This window comes from Bos grunniens, chromosome 10, assembly GCF_055505025.1.
Source record: "Bos grunniens cultivar Pamir isolate PY7600 chromosome 10, Bosgru_T2T1.0, whole genome shotgun sequence".
Classification (NCBI taxonomy): domain Eukaryota; kingdom Metazoa; phylum Chordata; class Mammalia; order Artiodactyla; family Bovidae; genus Bos; species Bos grunniens.
In genome coordinates, this window is record NC_141174.1 from 55,261,781 (window position 1) to 55,283,608 (window position 21,828).

The window sequence follows — 21,828 nt, forward strand, 5'->3', positions numbered from 1 at the left end:
ATTGTATCACTGTATTACACAGTTTCTTATTACAGAGTCCTTGACATACAAAGAAGCATCATTTATATCCAAGCTTCAACAAAATACTAGTTAAAAAAGCATTTAACTTGACAATAACATTTTCCTAAATCTCTAAGAAAAAGGTTTATCAATGGAGATATCAATCACTTAATTGGTCAAAAATTACTTTAACACATCATCTAGTCTACATACTGGAGAAGGCAATGGCACCCCACTCCAGTAGTTCTTGCCTGGAAAATCCCATGGACAGAGGAGCCTGGTAGGCTGCAGTCCATGGGGTCGCTAAGAGTCGGGCACGACTGAGCAACTTCACTTTCACTTTTCACTTTCATGCATTGGAAAAGGAAATGGCAACCCACTCCAGTGTTCTTGCCTGGAGAATCCCAGGGACGGGGCAGCCTGGTGGGCTGCCTTCTATGGGGTCGCACAGAATCAGACGTGACTGAAGCGACTTAGCAGCAGCAGCAGTCCATATACAATGTGAAAGCAGACAATGACCATATTCATGGCCAATTCCCAACAAATTGCCTGACACATGACAGATACTACATACACACTGAACAAATGATTAAAGACATCTCCAGACACAAAAAAACAAAAATAAATTTCAATACTGAAACACATTTTTTTAATTACCTTTTTGTGAATGGATGTTAAATCAACATTCGTAACTATGATATCCTTAAGTCTGGCAAACATGTCGGTCTGCTTTGGCCGCACAGAGACAGAGGCATCCATTCCTGTGGGAAATACAACACTTTTAATCTAATCCAAGTGAACTAATTCAGTGTTATTTAAATTCAATAATATACTACCAAGATAGAGAACAGATAAAATTACTATTAGACATATGTGAAGTAACAACTTAGTTTTTAATAGTTTTTTAAAAATGTTTTGGCTGTGCCATGTGGCATGTCAGATCTCAGTTCCCCAGCCAGGGATCAAACCAGCTCCCCCTGCACTAGAAGCACAGAATCTTAACCACTGGACCGCCAGGGAAGTTCCAAAGGTAGCAACTACTATGTATGAGATACTTATTAAATATTACAATATCTTCAAGTGCTAGAAGCATCTCACCCATAAAATCTGTGGAAATTTCAAAACAAAAGTAATCAAATTTCAAAGACAATTAATCACAGGTCTCCAAAAACAAGTATCCTGGGCATTAGCATGATCAAAATCAGTCATTTAGGACAACACCTAACATACGTTGAACAGTCATTTTATAAACATTATATAATGAAAACTATTAATCTGAAAACTATGAATAAATATAATTTGATGAATAAATACTATTTTTTCTACAATAAACTTTATCCAAAACACAATTTCTCTCCAAAAAATGTTTGTCATTTTCATGATTTCTAAAGGCATGATTTTTAAAAACACTTCTCAGAGTGAATCGGAGAATGGCTATAGCTCAACCCCAAAAATGAACCTAGATCATTACCACGTTACCCATAAACAGATCCTTAGTAGTATCTGCTGAATGGAACTGATTTTCTAACCCCTGTTAACTGCTTATTATGTACATGACAGGCATTTTTCTTAATATATGCAAATATGCAAACTTAATCCTCACAACAATCCCATGCATAATTATTATAACAATGTCCATTTTATAGATGAGGAAACTCAGGCATGGAAACATAAATTAACGTGCTCAAGGTCAACCAGTAAGTTTTAGAGCCAAAATTTGAACCTTGACAGGCTGTTCCAGAATCCATGGTATAATCTGAACTCATCTTTCTATCAGGCTGATGATGAGTAAAGCTTATAAAATTTCTTTTAGAAACCTCTTTTACTGATGTTATATATGCACAAAAGGCAAGGGCCATAGGACAATGACATTTTCTTTACTCAGTGAGATGCTCTGCTATTCATTTCTCAGTTTAAACTCATATTATTTTGAAAATGCAAACAGAACATGAGACTAAATCTTAGACTTATTCTGAAAAAAATTTTAAAATATAACAAATGTCTTATATCAGTCATGAACCATAACAAATTTACTTCTAACATTTCAAAGCATATCTCTGAAAAGTTTGCAGGAGTCTTCAATATAAATAAACCCAAAGATGACTCATGATGATCTAAAGGGGTGGGATGGTGGGGGGGAGGTTCAAGAGGGAGGGGGATATATGTACACATATGGCTCAGATGGTAAAGAATCTGCCTGCTAATGCAAGAGACCCAGGTTCAATCCATGAGTTGGAAAGATTCTCTGGAGAAGGAAATGGCAACCCACTCCAGTATTCTTGCCTGGGAAATCCCATGGACACAGGAGCCTGGCAGGCTACAGTCCAGAAGGTCGCAAAGAGTCTGATGTAACTAAGCAACTAACACACTCACTTTTTATAGCTCATTCACTTTTTTTTTTTTTTTAATGACTGTGCTGGGTCTTCACTACTGCACCCAGGCTTTTTCCTAGTTGCGTTGACCAGGGGCTACCCTTCTTTGCAATGCTAGGGCTTCTCATTGTGGTGGCTTCTCTTGTTGTGAAGCATGGACGTGCGTAGGCTTCAGTAGTTCTGGTGCAAGGGCTCTGTAGTTGTGGTTCCCGGGCTCCAGAGTACAGGCTCAACAGTTGTGGTGCATGGCTTAGTCGCTCCACAGCCTGTGGTATCTTCCTGGAACAGGGGTTGAACCCGTGTCTCTTGCACTAGCAGGCTAATTCTTTACCACTGAGTCACCAGGGAAGCCTACCGATTCACTTTTTTATACAGCAGAAACTAACATAACATTATAAAGCAACTATACTCCAATAAAATATTTCAAAAATAAATAAATAGGGCTTCCCTGGTGGTTCAGCAGTAAAGAATCTGCCTGCAATGCAGGAGATGTGTCTGAGAAACACGGGTTTGATCCCTGGTTCGGGAAGATCTCCTAGAGAAAGAAATGGCAACCCACTCTAGTATTCTTGCCTGGGTAATCCCATGGACAGAGGAGCCTGGCGGGCTACAGTCCATGAGGTCCCTAAAGAGTCAGATGCAACTTAGCAACTAAACAACAAATACATAATAAAGTTTACCATTTAGAAAATTAAAAAATGGAAAGTTGTATCTTGTTAATGAATGAGAAAACTCAATATCATTAAGATATCAATTCTCCCTAAATTGGTCTACAGATGCAATGCAATTCCAATTAAAATACTACAAGGCTAAGAAAAAAAAAATACTACAAAGCTTTTTGTTGAAATTGGCTGTTGTCCTTGAAGTCGCTAAGTCATGTTCAACTCTTTGTGACCCCACAGACCATTGCACACCAGACTCCTCTGTCCTACACTATCTCCTGGAGTTTGCTCAAATTCATGTCCATTGAGTCTGTGATGCTATCTAACCATCTCATCCTCTCCCGTCTCCTATTCTTTTTGCCTTCAATCTTTCCCAGCATCAGGGTCTTTTCCAAGAGTCGGCTCTTCACATCAGGTTGTCAAAATATTGGAGCTTCAGTTTCAGCATTGTTCCTTCCAATGAATATTCAGGGTTGATTTCCTTTAGAATGGACTGGTTTGATCTTGCAATCCAAGGAACCAAGAGTCTTCTTCAACACCACAATTCAAAAGCATCAATTCTTTGGTACTCAGCTTTCTTCATGGTCCAACTCTCACAACTGTGAAGTTGGAAAGCTAATGGTAAAATTTACACGGAAATGCAAAGAATGTGGAATAGCCAATCAGATGAGGGAAAAAATATAATTTTACTAACTGTTACTGAAATCTTGGGGGAAAAAAAAAGACAAGCCATGAGAAATCTACCATGCAACAAGCTCATTCTTCCTGAAGGTCTATGTAAAAACAAAAGTACCTACACCAAGGAATAAGTACTTACCATGTATTCTAATATCTGCAATGTTACACTTCTGATCACAGACAAAAACATTAAATGCATTTAATTTAGCGGTGACCTTTAAATCAAACACATCGTCTTGAGAAGAGTTGCTGGATACTGAAAAGTAACAAAATCCTTGTGATCAGCAAAATGTAAAGAAGATATAGCACATAAAATAATCTCAAATTCACTAGAAGTACAATATGAACTGTGAAGAACCAAAAAGGTCTCCATTAAGATTATACATAATATTATTTTTAAATCAATTTTCAAATGCCAATCAGACAAAAACTAGTATTTTTCCATCCAAATTAAAAATAAAGGCAACCTTTATTAGCACCTGGTAAGTACAATTTTGTTAGATGGAAAACTTTACTATAACTTTTCTCCTAGAAAAAAAAGAAAAATCCCTATAATAGAATTCTAGGATTCTAATAGAGATAAATTTTGATTTGGAACTTCTTTTCACATCATATATTAGATCAAAGAAAAGTATTTCATGAAAAACTGAAATGGTAAATTAGTAAAAATATGTATTATTAACTATGACACATACAATACATGTTAATAACTATACAGCCAATTTCTCTAGACTGTATTGTTTCTCCATGAAGAATCCTAAGATAAAGTCTATAAGAAATGAACATAAAGAGCTAAAGTTAAGGAACAAAAAGCTACTTTATAATATGTATTTGTGTCTGTGTACATGTCTAAGAATCACAATCAAATGGATTCCCTTAATCTATTTTAGTTCAAGTCCGGATTGATAAATATAACATATAATTTCCTAGAGATGTGTCTTGACTGAAGGAAACAATGTTTCTTATAAAACTGTAAAAGTATGGGGACATCAGTCCTTAATCACCAAGATGATAAAAGAGTTTGTTTGTTTTCCCTTAAAATTTAAAGTAGCATAATCAAACCATAAAAGAACAGCTACACAGCATAACTAGAATATTGCTTCTTTGGATTAGGATTTTTTTATAGTTTATTGTGAGCTTAAATACTCCCTGTATCAGATCTAATATTACTAACAGCTTTATACTTTAAAGATGCCAGTAATATAGATACTGCAACCAATTATGGTCTGAAAATTAAATGACCAGATATTTAGATACTCACACCATATGATATGAAAGAAAAATAATTAAAGTAATATTTGACTTAAAAATAGGCACATATTCACTCAGGCTATACTACATCTAATATTTTCAGGGCACAAGTCATGGCATGTGCCCATATCTCTATGTGACTTAAATCCAGTTTTGGTTTGAAATCAAAGTGAGTCTGTCTCTTCCATGAGATTATTCCTTTTGTGTCTTGCAAAGCTTAAATCTGTTGAGTACCAGGTAGTTTTAACTGACTGAAATGGGCCTTTGTTACTATGCATGACTGTGATCATACTTTAATTTCTTCCTTTCTCACTTTCACTAGAGTGAAGGCTATGGGCACATCAATGCAAAGTATATACGACTTTATTTCATGAAAAAGCAAGGCAGTGGAATCAAATATAAATACATGATTAATATTAAACACATATTTAAAATCTCTCACTAAATTTATATCAATACCATAAGAGTAAAATCCGCTTTCTTTTGAAACCAACATAATCTGTTAAAGCACTGGAAACATTAAGGTGCTAAATGGTTATCTTAGCTTAAAAATACAAGTTATTCTGTTCAGTTCAGTTATTACATATGATTATTAAAGTTCAGGTAGAAAGTATGAGACCATGACTCAAAAGTTAATACCAGTTTTGGCAATGATACTTCTGGACTCCCCCATAAGTGGTTTCAGCTCCGAGTCCTTCTTAGAAGGTTCAGAGGATGGAACAGCAGAGGACAAAAAATCCATGAAGGACAGTAAAGCTTCCAAATGAAGAACTAAGTCTAAAGATGAAAATGAAACCTAAGATAATGAACAATTAGAGAGGCAAATTTCAGATATGGAAACATTTTTATGTCAAACTTCAACATATACAAGTAGCCCAAGAATAGTTCAACCAAGGACCTTTTTTATTTGAGAAAGAATTCACTATTACTCTGTTAATCCTTTATCAGACAATAAACTAACACTGCCAACTTCCACACATGACCATACTTCTAACTTCAACAGAACTTGATAGCTTTTAAGTAAAGATTTAGAAGTATTATCAGCCTTAGCTCAGTCCCCTTATAGAAGGTTCCAGGCAATGTCTGTACTGAGCCATACTTTCTGCCTGACCCTTAATTTTTTTTCTAATCCTAAAGTCAGTTAACAATTCAAGTGCTTAATGCTTCCATTAATAGGATGTCAAATAAGAGTTGTAAATAAAATTCCCTTAAAAATGTATTATTTTGTCCTCAACAAGGAATCATTAATTTGTACGTGGGAAACAAATCGTCTTTTAGGAAATCAAATAAACTTTTGTAATAATTTTATCTCAGCTCTATATTCATTTCTTCCATCTACAAGATTAGATCTATTATCATTACCACTCTTACTCTAATTTTAGAACTCACAATCTCACAGCTAAAGATGGCTTTGAAGCTATATTTAATCATTAACATATACCCTAGCCTTACAGTGAGTTAGAAAAGACATACCTCAAGTGTTTGTTTGGTATTGTCATGAGTGGTTTTAAATTCTGGTCCATCAGTGTCTGCCTACAAATAATGGAGGATTAAATCACCAGGTTGGAAACAATAAAAATTCACACAGTGCAAAATATATATACATATAGTCTTTACTTTTCAAAGCATGCTATGAAAACACTATAAATATATTTTTTAAAGCAAAGAAGAATATGCCAAAAACACAACCACATAAGTAATTCTCACATTCTGTAAAAGCAAAATCCCAAACTAGGAGGAAATGCTAAAGGTAGGGAAAATGCTAGTGCATGTGGATTATATTTTGCTTCAAGTTACAATGGCACTTTGTATATTTCCACTTATTCAAAAACATACGATTAACTCTGAAGGTTACTGAAATGATCCAGGACTGTCAGATGCTTGCATAATGCACTATAATCAACCAGTTTTAGAATAAAAAATTTTAGGGGAAAAAACTGAGACATTGAATATGGGGGAACTATGTAACTTCATACATTCAAATATTAAAGAATTTTAGAACTAAAACTAGGTACCTTTGTCAATAACATTTTCAGAAGGGGTTCATCTGTTACATTGGAAGAGTTAATAATGTGAAGAGGTCCTCCTTTAGAGTCTAAAAGAGAAAGAGAGATCATGAAGTCTTTTAGATATTTCAAATATATTAAAAACAGATCAGCCAGATACACAACATATACATTTCCCAAACCTCAACAGTTGGGTGGTGCAGTGGATAAGAATCCACCTGCCAGTGTAGAGGACACAGGTTCCATCCCTGGTCCGGGAAGATTTCACAATGCTGTGGAGCAACTAAAGCCTGTGTGCCCTAGGGCACTTGAGCTACAACTACTGAGCCTATGTGCTGCAACTACTGAAGCCTGAGTGCCCAAGAGCCCGCATTCCACAACTACGGAGCCCGCAGGCTGTAGTTACTGAAGCCCTTGAACCTAGAGGCTGTGCTCTGCAACAAGAGAAGCCACCACAGCAAGAAGTCCCCTGCACCAGAACAAAGAGCCACCCCAGCTCACCCCAACTAGAGAAAGCACATGCAAAGCAACGCAGACCCAGCACAGGCAAAAATAAACCACGAAAATACATTTTTAAAGAATTCAAGAGTTGTATGCTAAAAATGGTGACTTTTACTATATGCATCATATCTCAGTAAAACTGGCTTTGAAATAAAATCCAAGATACTCCACAAAGACAAAAAACCAGCACTAGCCAATTACAAATGATATAATATTTGGTACTACTGGTATTACTTATTTCAACAAATAAGAATATATTAAAGGACAAAGCTAAAAAATACTTAAACTAGGGATTATTCTCAATACAAGTCTGCTTTACTTAAAGTGACCCCATAGAATTCCAATGAACTTTAAATACCTGTATTAACTTTAAAAGTTACTTTGGTGCAATTTAGAAAGTGAATTTGAAAGGTTGAAGAGACTACAGAAGAATGCTAAACTTTTTCCTCTATATATTTTCATATTGCTTGTTATTTTTTACAAGTATATATTAATATTATTAATATATTAATATAACAAAAAAACACTGCTGTAATTTAAAAATAAATTTAAAAATCAAACAAAAAATTTACTTTCTAGTAAACTAACTCACCTTTCAAAAAGGGTCCCTGGGCTCTCTACCTGAGTATTGTACTTGGGTTGTGATTTCCTAATATGTCAGTTCACAGAGAATAGTTATAATGTTGCCTTTTACAAGTTCTGAAGTGTTTTATATAGACACTAGAGACATAGGCCTCATTCTTCTTTTAGATATATTCTACTTTGTGCTAAATATTTAGATATAGACTTACTTTATGATCAATTACTACATAGATAATGAATTTTTAATTTTTAAATATTAAATTACTTTCTACTAAATGTAATAAATTTAAACTAATTAAATAATTACAGTGACACTAAAAGATATGCTTAAAGTTTATAAAAAGGTAGGGACCTCTGTCTATTACATGCACAATTTACAAAGACTACACTTCATACTTACCAGTGAACTCAAAGCATCGCATACTAATCTTTTTTAGATAAGCTTCAGCAGTCAGGTCATAGGCTTTAACTCTAGCTTCCAGTCCAAGCTGCAGGACATTTAGTTCATGTAAAGGCCTTCCTTTCTTTTCTGCTTTTTCCATCAAAGTAATCACAACCTAGAAAAAGATACCAGTATTACCACAAACTATTTCACTAATATACAATGAAGATATAAGTTAACAATTTGTTACATCCAGAGTAATATAATAAAAAATTCACCCAATGTAAAGATGTGCACTTCTATTTGTGTCTGGAAATTGCCTAGGGTTATTTACTTTGGAGGCACACTTACCTGTTCAGATTTTTAAAGCACAGCCAATATATTCTAGTGGATTTCAAGACAGCTAGGAAAAAAAAAAAAAGTGGTTCTACCTAATTCCCAGAAGTCCTAGTCTGATGGATGGTGTCAGACTAAATCTCAAAGTCTGAGATATACAATCAATTTTTAAACTACACTTAAGGCAAGGTTTCTCAACCTTGGCACCAATGACATCTGGGGCTGGGTCATCCTTTCCAGGGAGGAGCAGTCCCAAGCACTACAGGCTGTTCAGTGGCATCACCGGCCTCTACCCATTGGCTGCCAGTAGACCCCTCTCTCTGGATGGCAAAAACCAAAACTCTCTCCAGATGATGCCTATTATCAGCAAATTGCTTCCTCTTACCCTAATCACTGTCCTCGCAAAGACAACTGTAATTACATGTATCACAAATGATATTAAAAAGGACTTATGGGTTTTTCTATGTACATATGTTAATGAAGCCCACGTGCAAATAGAATGATTCATCTATTAACGTTTCAATTATCAAAGCTTAAAAATCTTCAATAACTTAATATCACCAGAAAAACAGCAGACGTTTAACATTAAGGAAGTTTGTTTCAAAGCATATATTTCAGATTTTAAAAGTAGCATTCAATTGTTTAAAAATTTATTATGCTTAACTCAGAGACAGAATATAACCTCTACACAACTGTTTAACGATGAAGGGATTTTTAGGGGAAATTTTTTTCTTCCAAGTCCCTCTGTGTGATGCTTTCCCTCATATAAACATGTTTATGTCTGGTTCCTCTCTCTACCTTGTCCCAGTCCCCTTCCTGAATCCTGTTTCTCAGACTCCATTTTATTACTCTTTAAAAATGCAACCCAAATCTCACTTCCTCCAGGAAATCTTCCCTGATCCTCTCAGACTGCTTAGATGCCCTCTTCCTACTGTGAGGGCACCAAGGACGGAAACCACCTGCCTTGGCCGGGCATGATGATAACCGCTTGCCTGAACTGTCTCACAGCAGAAGGTCCAGTAAGGAAAACAGAGCTTCCCCTGAAAACTAATGGACAGAATTCGGGATAAAAGCGGATAAAAGGAGGGAGGAGATGCCAGCGAACAAACCCAGAAGAATTCAGACAGGGCCAAAAGGAGGAGGGAGGAGACAATATGTCCAGCCAACCTCCCAGAAGCCCTCACACTGCTATCGACATTGGCCGAGTCACACGTGCACCATCAGGAAGACCCTGAGTCACCAAATGTATTTGGTGAGCAAGATGACTGGCCAGAGATAACCTGGCAACCAACCCCATTACCATGAACCACAGACTGGGAACCACGTGACAGAATGTAATTTAATGGGAATATTACAAAAATGTTAATAGTTTTCTTGTTTGAGTTGAGTCTATGCCTTTTACCTTTGTTTCCTTAGCACTCAGCACATGCAATGAGTATTTGTTACATGTGTGAATACAGAAGAGGAAAACTCATTTACTCTTTCCTTAAGAATCTGAAGCTGGACAGCAGACTAAAAATAAGATAACATCTTTTAAATTTATACACATTTTATTCTATTGTATTAATGGTTACTAAAATTTTCAAAGAATTTTCTCAGTCCTTTTCCTGTCTTTCCTATACAAAATCCAAAGCAAGCCACATTCCATCTGTCCTAAAATCATTTGAAAAGTGTGTTAGAGGGCATACTACCATTTTTTCTATGAAATATTATAACCTCAAAAAATAACTCATCTTTAACGCTCAAATTTATAAATATTACATCTACATACAAATTACAAATAGCCTATGTAAGATTTTTTTAGTAGAGTAATTCCAAATATCCATTATCTATTCACCTCATTTTATAAAAACAGATGAAAATTACACACCTCTTTAATTTCAAAATTCAACAGCATATTAATGATGTCTACAGATTTTATTTCTTCCACTCCAGCTGTTGAAGTATCTTGAGAAACATGCACATCTTGTTTTAATGTAGAGATTTCAAGTGGCTCTTTAATTTCACCTAAAGAGGTTTAAAAGAAATTGATTTACCTCTATTCACACATTTCCTACATGAATACTCAATGAGGACTTAGACAAGTACTCCAGACTTGGTGCAAGCATTCAAAATCTACAAATCAGAATTATACAGCCCCAGCCCTTAGAGAGCTCAGTTTAGTAGAAGATACACAGACAAACACACATCATATATAGTACAGACAAAATAAGCAGGCTTCAACTGCTTATTAAATAGACAAATGTTGACAGACTCTATGTAAGTGGATAGAAACCACGTAACTAGGCAAGACACTGCCATAAGGAGATCAAGAAAGTCTTAACAGGACAGTTATCTTCAAGTGGAACTGGAGGGTCTCCTCAGAAGAGACAGACAGGAATAAAATAAGAGGTAGCAGAAAATCACAGAGAAAGAACACATCAGGACAGGTTTTGCAAACAGAAAGGAGTTTGAAATGGTTAAATCATGAGGAGAATAACAAGAATCAAGGTTTGATAAGAAGAAAAGCAGGGGAAAGTTGAAGCTTCTTATGCCATACCAAAAACCAAAAGTAAAACCAAATGACTATGGGCTTGTTGTCCTGAAATTCATACCCTGAAACACAACAAAATTTGCTTTCCAAACTGTAATACACAACACTAATAACAGCTATCACTTGCTAAGTACTCACCTCTGTGTAGGATGTGTGGTAACAGATGTACATGGACTAGCTCAGTTAACTCTCATAACAATACTTTGACGTAAAAACTTTATTGTTCTCACTTCCCAGATGAGCAAACTGAGGTCCCAAAAGACTCAGTGCCTTGCTTAGTGTTTTCCATGTGGAAAACCACTGCTGTTAATTACTACCTTTGAGAAAGCAATACACAGGGCAAGGCTTCTTAACCATCCCCTTATTTTAGCACTGTTTCAGGCATAATGTGATCCAGGGGAAATAATTCTAGCAAATATTTTGCTTTTAGAAAACAATTCCTAGAATAGGCAAAGATTTCTTAAATAGAAAATAAAAAGCCCTCATCATTTAAAAAATATGTATTAGAGTTCATTAAAAGTAACTAATTCTATAAACAGAAGGCCCATTAAGAGTGAAAAGGTAAACCACAGATTGAGAGAAGACATTTCTACACACATACTAACATGTATACATATAGCAAATGTAACCAGCAAAGGGCTCCTATCCAGAATGAATAAATAATTCCTATACACCAATTAGAAAAAAAGACCACACCTTAATAAAAATGGTCAATAGACTCGAATGTGTGAGTAGTTGCTCAGTCGTATTTGACTCTTTGCAACCCCATGGACTGCAGCCTGCCAGGCTCCCCTGTCCATAGAATTTTCCAGGCAACAATTCTGGAGTGGGTTTGCCATTTCCTTCTCTAGAGGAATCTTCCCGACCCAGGGATCGAACCTGCATCTCTTTCATCTCCTGCACTCGCAGGTGGATTCTTTACCACTGAGCACCCAGGAAGCCCCATACTACACTTGATCTTAGTCAAAAGGCTGAGAAAACTTGAATGACCATGTCGAAAAAGAGAATATCCGAATAACCAATAAGCATATGAAAAGATCCTCAATTTCATTAGTTACCAAGGAATAAATAAAAACCAAAGACTGACAATGGTCTTCTTGGTGAGAATGTGAAAAAACTGGAACTCTCATACCCAGCTGGTAGCAAAGTAAATTGATTCAACCACGTGGAAAACTGATCGGTATAACCTGGCGTAAGTTACTGAAGCTAAATGTAAGCTAACATATAAGCCAGTAATTCTACTCTGAGTTGTATGTTCAGAACAAAAAAAGTAATATAACTGTACCAAAAGATTGTGCAATAACTTTCATAAAAACTTTACTCATGATAGTCAAAAACTGGAAACAGGAATAAAAGGAACAAACTAGTGCTAGATACTCCAACGGATGAATCCCACAAACAAAATGTTTAATGAAAGAAGCCAAACAAGAAAAAATTTTTCTATGATTCCATTTATATGAAATTCAAAAAGAGGGAAAACTACTCTATCTACGGTATTACAAACTAGAATGGCAGTAAATTCTGGGTAGATCTTAGGGGAGGGTGGGAGTTTGGTACTGACCAGGAAAGGGCATAGGGAGGGCTCTAGGGTGCAGTGCTGGAAATGTTTTATATCTTAATCTTGGTGATTACACCAGTGTAGCCATATATAAATAAGTTCACTGAATTTACACTTTACTATATGTGTTAACATATTGTAAAAAAATAAGACACCCCTCCCTAGTTTTTTTGTTGTGTGTGTGTGTGTGTGTGTGTTGTTGTTGTTGTTATTGTTGTTTTTGAGATACAACTGACTTAAATTATTGAACGCAAATCCAAAGCTGGTGCTCCGTGACAACCTGGAGGGGACAGGGTGGGAAGGAAGGTGGGAGGGGGTGCAGGAGGGAGGGGACACATGTATGCCTACGGCCAATTCATGTTGATGTATGGCAATAACCATCACAATATTGTAAAGTAACTATCCTCCAATTAAAATTTTAAAATATTGTATTAGTTTTAGGTAAAAAAAAAAAAAAAGAACAGCTCTTTAAAATCGAAAAAAAATACAGTGGTATACCATTTTTTCACTCAGCAAATTGGCAAAAATTTTTAAATCTGATAATATGCTGTGTTAGAAAAGGCACAGAAAAACAACCTGATGGGATTACAAAACACTCATGCTCATTTTGCGTATAAGCTCTATGAGGTTCAACTGTCAAAACAATAAGTGAAATTAAATTTTATTACATGTACTAATTAAATTATTATTTTAACAAAAACTAAATACTCTTTTATCCAGTAGTCCTGGTATTTTTCCAACAGATAAACATGTACTTGTAAAAGTGTATGCACTAGAATAATTAATGCAACATAATAAAAGTGAAAGACTGAAATAAACCTGACATGTCCATTAATAGGGACTTTATAAATTATGATACTTCAATAGAATACCAAGCATCCATTAAAAAGAATGAGTTAGATCTATACACAGCATATATACAGATATGGAATGAACACCAAGATACACTATGTATGTGTACATGCTGCTAAGTCATGTCAGTTGTGTCCTACTCTTTGCACCCCCATGAACTGTAGCCTGTCAGGCTCCTCTGTCCATGGGATTCTCAAGGCATGAATATTGGAGTGGGTTACCATGCCCTCTTTTAGGCTATGTGTATATACATACATATAAAACAGCTTAGAAAATAAGTCTGGTAGTTACTTTGCCTCAAGTTAAAGGGCCACTGTATCTAATAATTTAAATCCTCTTGCATTTATATTGCAGTACAATTTTTTCCGTATCTTTGTTTAGTTCCGTATCTTTGTTTATCAACCACCTCAGTTTTTACATCTATATTACTAGTGTGTGCATGCTCAGTTATGTTCGACTCTTTGAGACTCCATGGACTACAGCCTATGAGGTTCCTCTGTCCATGGGATTTTCCAGGCATGAATACTGGATTGGGTTGCCATTTCCTTCTCCAGGGGATCTTCCCAACCCAGGGATCAAACCTACATCTCCTGCATTATCAGGTGGATTCTTTATCACTGAGCCTCCAGGGAAGCCCCAGGTATATTACTACTAAATCTTATTTTAAAGTCAGATTGAGTAGGCTACATAGCATACTGTCAACTTAAATTTTCTTCTTTCCTATATGTGCAAATTTAAAACTTATTCCAGGAATTCACCACTGATCTGAAACCCTTCTTTCTGGCTTCCTCCTAACTCATGCAACTTAGAAATAACTGACAGTTTGCTTAACTTAAAAGCAAACTGTCGTTTTATTCAATAGTATCTTATTTACTTTCTCGGTAATACAAATCACAGTTGTAAATATGTATTCATTTATTTCATTTTTATTGTCTATCACCCCTACTAAATTGTGCTGCTGCTGCTGCTGCTAAGTCGCTTCAGTCGTGTCCGATTCTGTGTGACCCCATGGAAGGCAGCCCACCAGGCTCCCCGATCCCTGGGATTCTCCAGGCAAGAACACTGGAGTGGGTTGCCATTTCCGTCTCCAATGCATGAAGGTGAAAAGTGAAAGTGAAGTCGCTCAGTCGTGTCCGACTCTTTGCGACCCCATGGACTGCAGCCCATCAGGCTCCTCCACCCATGGGATTTTCCAGGCAAAAGTACTGGAGTGGGGTGCCATTGCCTTCTCCTACTAAATTGTAAATAACTTATATTATGCCGCCTATTGTTAGCCTCTTACCTGTCTCCTGTATTCTCGGTTTTACTTTATTCAAATCTTCAGGAGCCTCACCAAGATTTTCTGCTAGTATTCTAAATAAAAGATTAAGATCTTCTTGATTTAGATTAACCTGTGAAATACAATGTTCCAAGAAAAGATAATTTCATTTTTAATGAAACAATCCTAACACAGAAAATAAATCCTTAGTAACAAAACACTAAGGACCGAATAATCTTAATGATGACTAAAAAATTATATAATCACTATACACTCAAGTATTTCACTACTTATTTCATGTCAAAGTGAAGACAGTGTCTGAGAAAAACAGTATGATTTATGAGTCAGTATTAGTTTCATCTACTTAATCAATATGATTCTCAGTGAAAGTTAATAATGATTAAAGAAATCAGATCACCTTTTTTTAAAGAAATTAATTTTGGAACATAAGTGCTACTATGCACATATAAGTGCTATTTTTTAAATAATAACAATTTCAATGTAATAGAAAGGCCATCTTCAATATAAAAAATAGGGTTCATTCAATGCTATAATTATCTTATGGGTACTTAGATATCCCTAAAATAAAAGGTTGTATATATAATATATAGAAGAAATAGAATTATAATATACTGATAGTAATAATTTACAAGTAGATCTTTGCTAATGTGTACATATAACAAATTTAAAAGCTAAAGAACACTTAACTAAAGATTAAATTCTACTAAAAACAATGAAGATACTGTTGGACAATATCACACTGAAATTTTTCTTACAACAATCAGTGAAAAAAAAAGTCCACATTTCATTTGGATTTATAATGAGAAAATCTTCAGAGTCTCAACTTTCAATAACAAGGTTTTCTCCACTCATCTACTCACATTCATTGACTCAAGATGTCCTTTAATTTCCACAACAGGCACCTTGTGGTACCAAGATGCAGCTAGATTCCGATTTACAAAAAACTCCAAGTTAATTGGGTGCAACAGCTGAATATCAGGATGGGAGATTCCTGGCTGGATCACTGTCCTTATGGGAAATATAATTGATATATATGCATAAACATAGGGGTAAATGCAATATATCATTGAAAAAAAAACAAAGTCCAAAGTTGTTGCTCTAAATGCTGATTTGAAACACAATGCTGTTTTAGTGTTTTCTAAACTTGATTTATAGTTAATTTAATCTACAATGCACCAGCATGAACAGATTAAAATACAGCTGACCTTTGAACTTCATGGGGCGGGGGTGGGGGGGTGCGCTAGTGGTGACAACGTTCCACTCAATCATGTAACTTTTACTTTGCCCTCCATATTTTGGTTCCTCTGTATATGCAGTTCCTCCACAACTATGGCTCCAAACAACCATGGGCTGTTAACACTGCATTATTTACCAATGGGAAAAAATCTGCTTATAAGCAGAATCATGCAGTTCAAACCCATGTTGTTCAAGGGTCAACTGTATATGATATACAATTAACCTTTTAAAAAATTTTTTTCTTTAAACAGAAGATAGATGACAACAATTTTTAAAAAGAAACTGATATCACTGACAATATGGAGGAATTATCTGTATAGTTGTTCAAGGATTCATACGTATGCTGGTACAGAGATTAGAGAAAAAAGCGACATTTGAAAAGCAAGCTCTAAGTTTATAAAGCTCTTCACCAGGATTCTTTTCTTGACATGCCTTATAATCATTCCTTTTTTACTCAAGATAATTAAATATCCTTGGATGGGGTAGAAAATGATTTTAAAATGAATGGACACACTTTCAAATGTCCTCTGGTGTGAGCCCAAGAGATACATCATAACTTACACAGCACTCCTGCCAAAAATGTATAAGCTCAATTAAATTATGAGGAATCACTCAGACAAAACTGAGACTCATTCCATGAAACAACTAGACTATACTCTTCAAAACTGTCATCATCATGAAAAACAAAGAGGGCTAAAGAACTATTACAGAATAGTCTATCAGTACAGAAATCCCCCTCCCTAGTACAAAATACAATTTAATGCCACATGTTACCATGGACTAAAGGGGAAATTCTTGGACCAACTGGTAAAATCTGAATATTGATTGCATGTGCTATGTGCTCTGCCCATGGGATTTCCCAGGCAAGAATACTGGAGTGGGCTGTCATGCCCTCCTCCAGGGGATCTTCCTGACCCAGGGATTGAATCTGCAACTCCTGCATGACAGGTAGATTCTTTACCACTGAGACAGCGGGGAAGCCCTATAGAACCCATACTGGATAATACATTATACCAATGTTAAATTTGGTAACTGTGGTGATTATGTAAGAGGATTAAAGTCCTTGCTCTTAGGAGACACATGCTAAAGCATATAGGGGCAAAGGGTAAGATATCTATTCTCAAATAGTTTAGCAAAAAATGTTTTAACTTCCAGTTATGAAATAAACCTTGGGGACGTAATGTATAGGATGGTGACTATAGTTAATATCACTATATCGTATATTTGAAAGTTGCTAAGAGAGCAGATCTTGAAAGTTCTCATAATAACAACAAAAAATTTCTGGAATATGTGTGTTGACAAATGTTAACTAGACTTACTGTGGTGACCATTTTGCAATACATACAAATATCAAATTGCTATGCTGCATATCTGAAACTAGTATAATCTGTCAATTATATCTCAATAAAAATAAAATTTTTAATTTAAAATATTAAGTATATATACAGAATTAAAGCAAAGGCAAACAATTGGTGAATCCAGGTGAAGGATTATATGTGAACTCACAGTACTACTATTTTTGCAATTTGTCTGCAGGCTTGAGATTTTTCAAAATAAAAAGTTGATTTAAAGGACTTCCCTCGTGGTCCAGTGGTTAAGAACGCAGATTCACTGCATGAACCCATGCAATGGGACACGGGTCAATCCCTGGTCAGGGAACCAGGATCCCACAGGCCTTGGAGCAATCAGAGAGCCTACGCACTCCAAAGAAAATCCCGCATGACGTAACAAAGAACCCGCATGATGCAACTAAGACCCAACACAGCCAAAAAAATTAATAAATATTTTAAGATAACTGATTTAAGATACTGTTCTGTGCAACAGAAATATGTTGAGTGTGAATTTCAACAGTCATAAAACTTCACAGACAATATTAAACAACACTTGAATACGTAATTATTGAAAGAGCATTACCTAGAAAGCTTCAGTTCTGTTAGTTGCACATCCATTCTATCAATCACTGGAGGGTCTGAGTAGTTTTCACCAGATACCAGACTGAACTGATTCTGAACTCTGATTAACCCAAGATCAACCACTACTGCATTGGTGGAAATGGAAGACTGTGGGATGACTATAACTGGTGCTTTCAAATCAATATTGATGGAAACACGAAAGCTCCTCTGGGCAAAATCTTTCACACTTGTGGCGGCCTTTTCTGCAGCCTGAGCAGTAGCTGCACTCAGAGCCTCTTTCGCTGTCTGGAAATTGTTCAGGAAGTTCTGGAGACACAAAGTAAAAGGACAAATTCAAACAGGAGGATAAGCACATCATTTCTAACACCATCTTCTTTTTATTTATGTGCTAATGCTTTCCCAATAAGTAACTTTCAGTTGAGTTCTATTTTTCTAAAGTTAGGAAAGAATTACTGACTATCCATCCATATGCATGAGCTACCTGACAATGGCTAATTATAAATAGAGTTATATGGCTGAGAAACAGAGAAAAAAAATTATAATAGTTTTTACACTTGAGAATTTAGATTCACTATGTTCCAGAAAAAACAATTCCATTGTAGACAATGCTAGACAAAAATCATTAAATGATTTCAACTGTGAAAGAGAGGTTTTGACCTCTACATTAATCCATAAATAATATCAATAATCAAATCAATGCACATCCTAAATTCAAAGTTTTAAGATTGCAATCATAATTATCAGACTTGCTTAAGTACTTCTAAGTCAAAAAAATCTATATATAAATGGTGATTTTACCAGAAGTGACATGAGGAATTTATGGAGATAGACAATCTGAATACAGCCAACATTGAGTGATACCACACCATCCACCTTGGACATGTCAGTATAGGAATCCCCCTCAGTAGCATCTGGATACAAATCCAAGTTAAAATGAAAGACTTCATTTCCCATTATTGACACAGCCTGAAAAGCAGAAATGTGGATGAACAATGACAATGACAAAATAAAATCCCTACTGAAAAGTGTTTATAATCATTATAGAAACATTTTCTATCAAAATATATTTCATTACCATTTTAAAAAATAAAATATATATTAAAATAAAATCTCTCATTCACCAAAAAATATTAATGATTTACTGTCACCTACTTTTTTATGAACTGTCTTAGGATCAACATCTGTGACAATAATATTTTCCAATCTGGCAAATAGTGACTGCTTTCTTGACTGAAGAGAAAGGGAAGAATCAAGTCCTGAAAAGAAGCATATTATTTTAATTTCTATAGATACCATAATAGGATCTTAAGATTTTTCTTCTATTGTATAACTTTATTTTGTAGGTGATATTTTCATAAATTTAGCAATGTCTGAACTCCCAATTGATAAGTGCAATATTAGATATTTTTGGTTTTATAAACAATGAAGCATATAAATTCATTAAAAAATAATTATTTGAACTTTCAACCTTGTGAAGAAACTACATCTAGTACAAACAGATTATCTTAGGATTTTAGTAAATTCTTTATACTTATATCCAGTCATTTACATGGAGACTATAAAAGTTTCATGAATCAACTTCAGATTAGTAGATACACTCCAGTTCAGAAAGAACACAGAAAAAGCCTGGTTTTCTGGGTTTTAAGTTCTACAAGAATTGTATTACACACATTCTTTACCTTTACCAGATCACAATGAGCTTATAGAGTCAGAGAAAAAATCTAGACTCATTTTAGCAGCTTTTGCCTAAAAGAACATAATGGGCTCTTAGGATTTGTTCTTCATAAGGTTGCTTTGTATTTGTACCAAGCTAAAGCATATTCACAGACCTTAAACTGAATTCTGGGTTGACACTTAGCTCAGCTCATCAGGAGCATCCCTACAAAGACATTAGTATTCCTTTCACCTCTGAGACACTTGTGTGTGCGTGCTCAGTTACTCAGCAGTGTCTGACTCTTTGTGACCCCATGGACTGCAGTGCATCAGGTTCCTCTGTCCATGAGATTCTCCAGGCTAGAATACTGGAGAGGGCTGCCATTTCCTTCTCCAGAGACAACTCTCAAAAAGGTCCAATTCACCAGTATTTGTGGTTCAGCTCTTGAAGAGTTAAAAAGAAAGTATGTAGTCCAATTATGTCATAAAATAAGCCAGTTTTCAACGCTCAGAGGCTTCCATTTGTGAATATGCTTTAGCATTGCAAAAGAAACCTTATCTTTTCAATGAATTTTAAGATCATGAGAACTTTTACCTTGAATCTTGATTTCAGCAATATTGTTCTTCTCATCGCAAACAACAACACAGAAAGCATTCAATTTGGCAAACAGCCTGAAGTGAATCATGTCACTGTCTTTAGAGGATACAACCACTGCAAACAAACAAAGCAATTCTATCACAGTGGGATTCTAGGGTTACATATTCTATGAAGGTTTCTTCCCTATATTAAGTGTTTGGCTTAAAATAATTACAGAAGTCTCAAGTTCTTAAAGATTTCAAACACTTTTTCGCTTTATATATTCTGTAGTTTGCATTTGCAATAGTGAGGTGTTACTTTTATAATGTAAAAGCAAGAAAACATTTAAATAAATATAAGGACACTGAAACTCAAGGAAGCTAAATAATGTGCCTATGGTCCCACAGTTTAAGTAGCAGAGTCAGGATCTAAACTGAGTTCTTTCTGGTTCAAAAGCTGGGCTCTTTTCCAATTCAATGATAACCTTGCATCCTGGCCCTCATGTCTGTGGGTCTTGATTTCCTTATCTGCAAAATGTTAGATATGATTAGTCTTCTATGGAGCCCATTCAGGAGCCACTAAGAAAGGAGGAAGAGCTCAAAATCAATACAGGTCTTCTTCCCTTAGTACCTTGATAAAGGCATCGCCCATCAACAACAAAATAAGAACAAAAACAGACCAAAAAAAAACAGTATTAATCACATTTATCTAAGATATCAGGCACCCACGTATGACTTAGTTTGAAGAAAAGAACAAAAGGATGTAAATGACTAACTAGATGGTCTCTAAGATTCCCCATTTGGCTCTACAATTCTAAAACCCTTTCTAACAAGAAACAACCGTGTTTTTCATACCCTTCTGCAGAGCTGAATTTTTTTGCTGTTTTTCAGTAGAAACCTGTATGTCCTTGGTATCACTCATGTTTTGGCCATCTGATGGAATAATGGTTGTCAGGTAGTTAATAGAAGAGAGAAGAGCTTGTGTATGCAGCAACAGGTTTAAAGATGAAAAAGCCACCTAGAAATATTTTAGAAAGAAAATTACTTTCCCAGGCCAGCTGTACCAGCAGTCTCCATATGATGAATGCAAAAGGCTCCTAACTAGGTTTGCATCACTGCCTTATACTGCTTGGAAGGAAGGAAGAGGAAAGGAAGACTTATAACCCACAATCCTTAAATAGGGACTATATGCAGAATAAATTACACTTAGTATATTTTGGGGATCAAGATAACCTAATTACTCCACTCCCCAAGCCTAATTATCATAGAGTATATAATCTGCCAGTAATGGTCATTCTAACATTCCACATATACATGGCTTTTCTCAATCTTCAATGACTGACTATTATGATTATATAAAATATATATTAGCGCATGAAACTCCAGAATCATGTGTTACCCTTATGTCAATAAATTATTTCAAATGTGATATGCATGAGATTTAAATATAAAAAATGC

The 21,828-nt window shown here is 35.4% G+C and overlaps 1 protein-coding gene across 2 annotated transcripts in view; it reads right to left on the bottom strand.

Annotated features, from left to right (window-relative positions):
* VPS13C (vacuolar protein sorting 13 homolog C) overlaps positions 1-21,828 on the bottom strand; it is a 175,869-nt gene that overhangs the window by 75,020 nt on the left and 79,021 nt on the right. Inside the window, exons 29-42 of one of the 2 annotated variants that reach the window (XM_086321316.1) lie at positions 21,226-21,388; positions 20,390-20,506; positions 19,294-19,397; positions 18,940-19,107; positions 18,143-18,447; positions 15,853-16,000; positions 14,996-15,104; positions 10,641-10,777; positions 8,453-8,609; positions 6,979-7,058; positions 6,437-6,496; positions 5,603-5,759; positions 3,852-3,968; positions 658-761 (exon numbers count right to left, since the gene is read on the bottom strand). In XM_086321316.1, coding sequence (XP_086177442.1) covers positions 658-761; positions 3,852-3,968; positions 5,603-5,759; positions 6,437-6,496; positions 6,979-7,058; positions 8,453-8,609; positions 10,641-10,777; positions 14,996-15,104; positions 15,853-16,000; positions 18,143-18,447; positions 18,940-19,107; positions 19,294-19,397; positions 20,390-20,506; positions 21,226-21,388 — 1,926 coding nt within the window. Of the gene's footprint in view, positions 1-657; positions 762-3,851; positions 3,969-5,602; positions 5,760-6,436; positions 6,497-6,978; positions 7,059-8,452; positions 8,610-10,640; positions 10,778-14,995; positions 15,105-15,852; positions 16,001-18,142; positions 18,448-18,939; positions 19,108-19,293; positions 19,398-20,389; positions 20,507-21,225; positions 21,389-21,828 lie in introns of those variants that run through there. The other variant, XM_086321318.1, reaches the window with a different exon arrangement.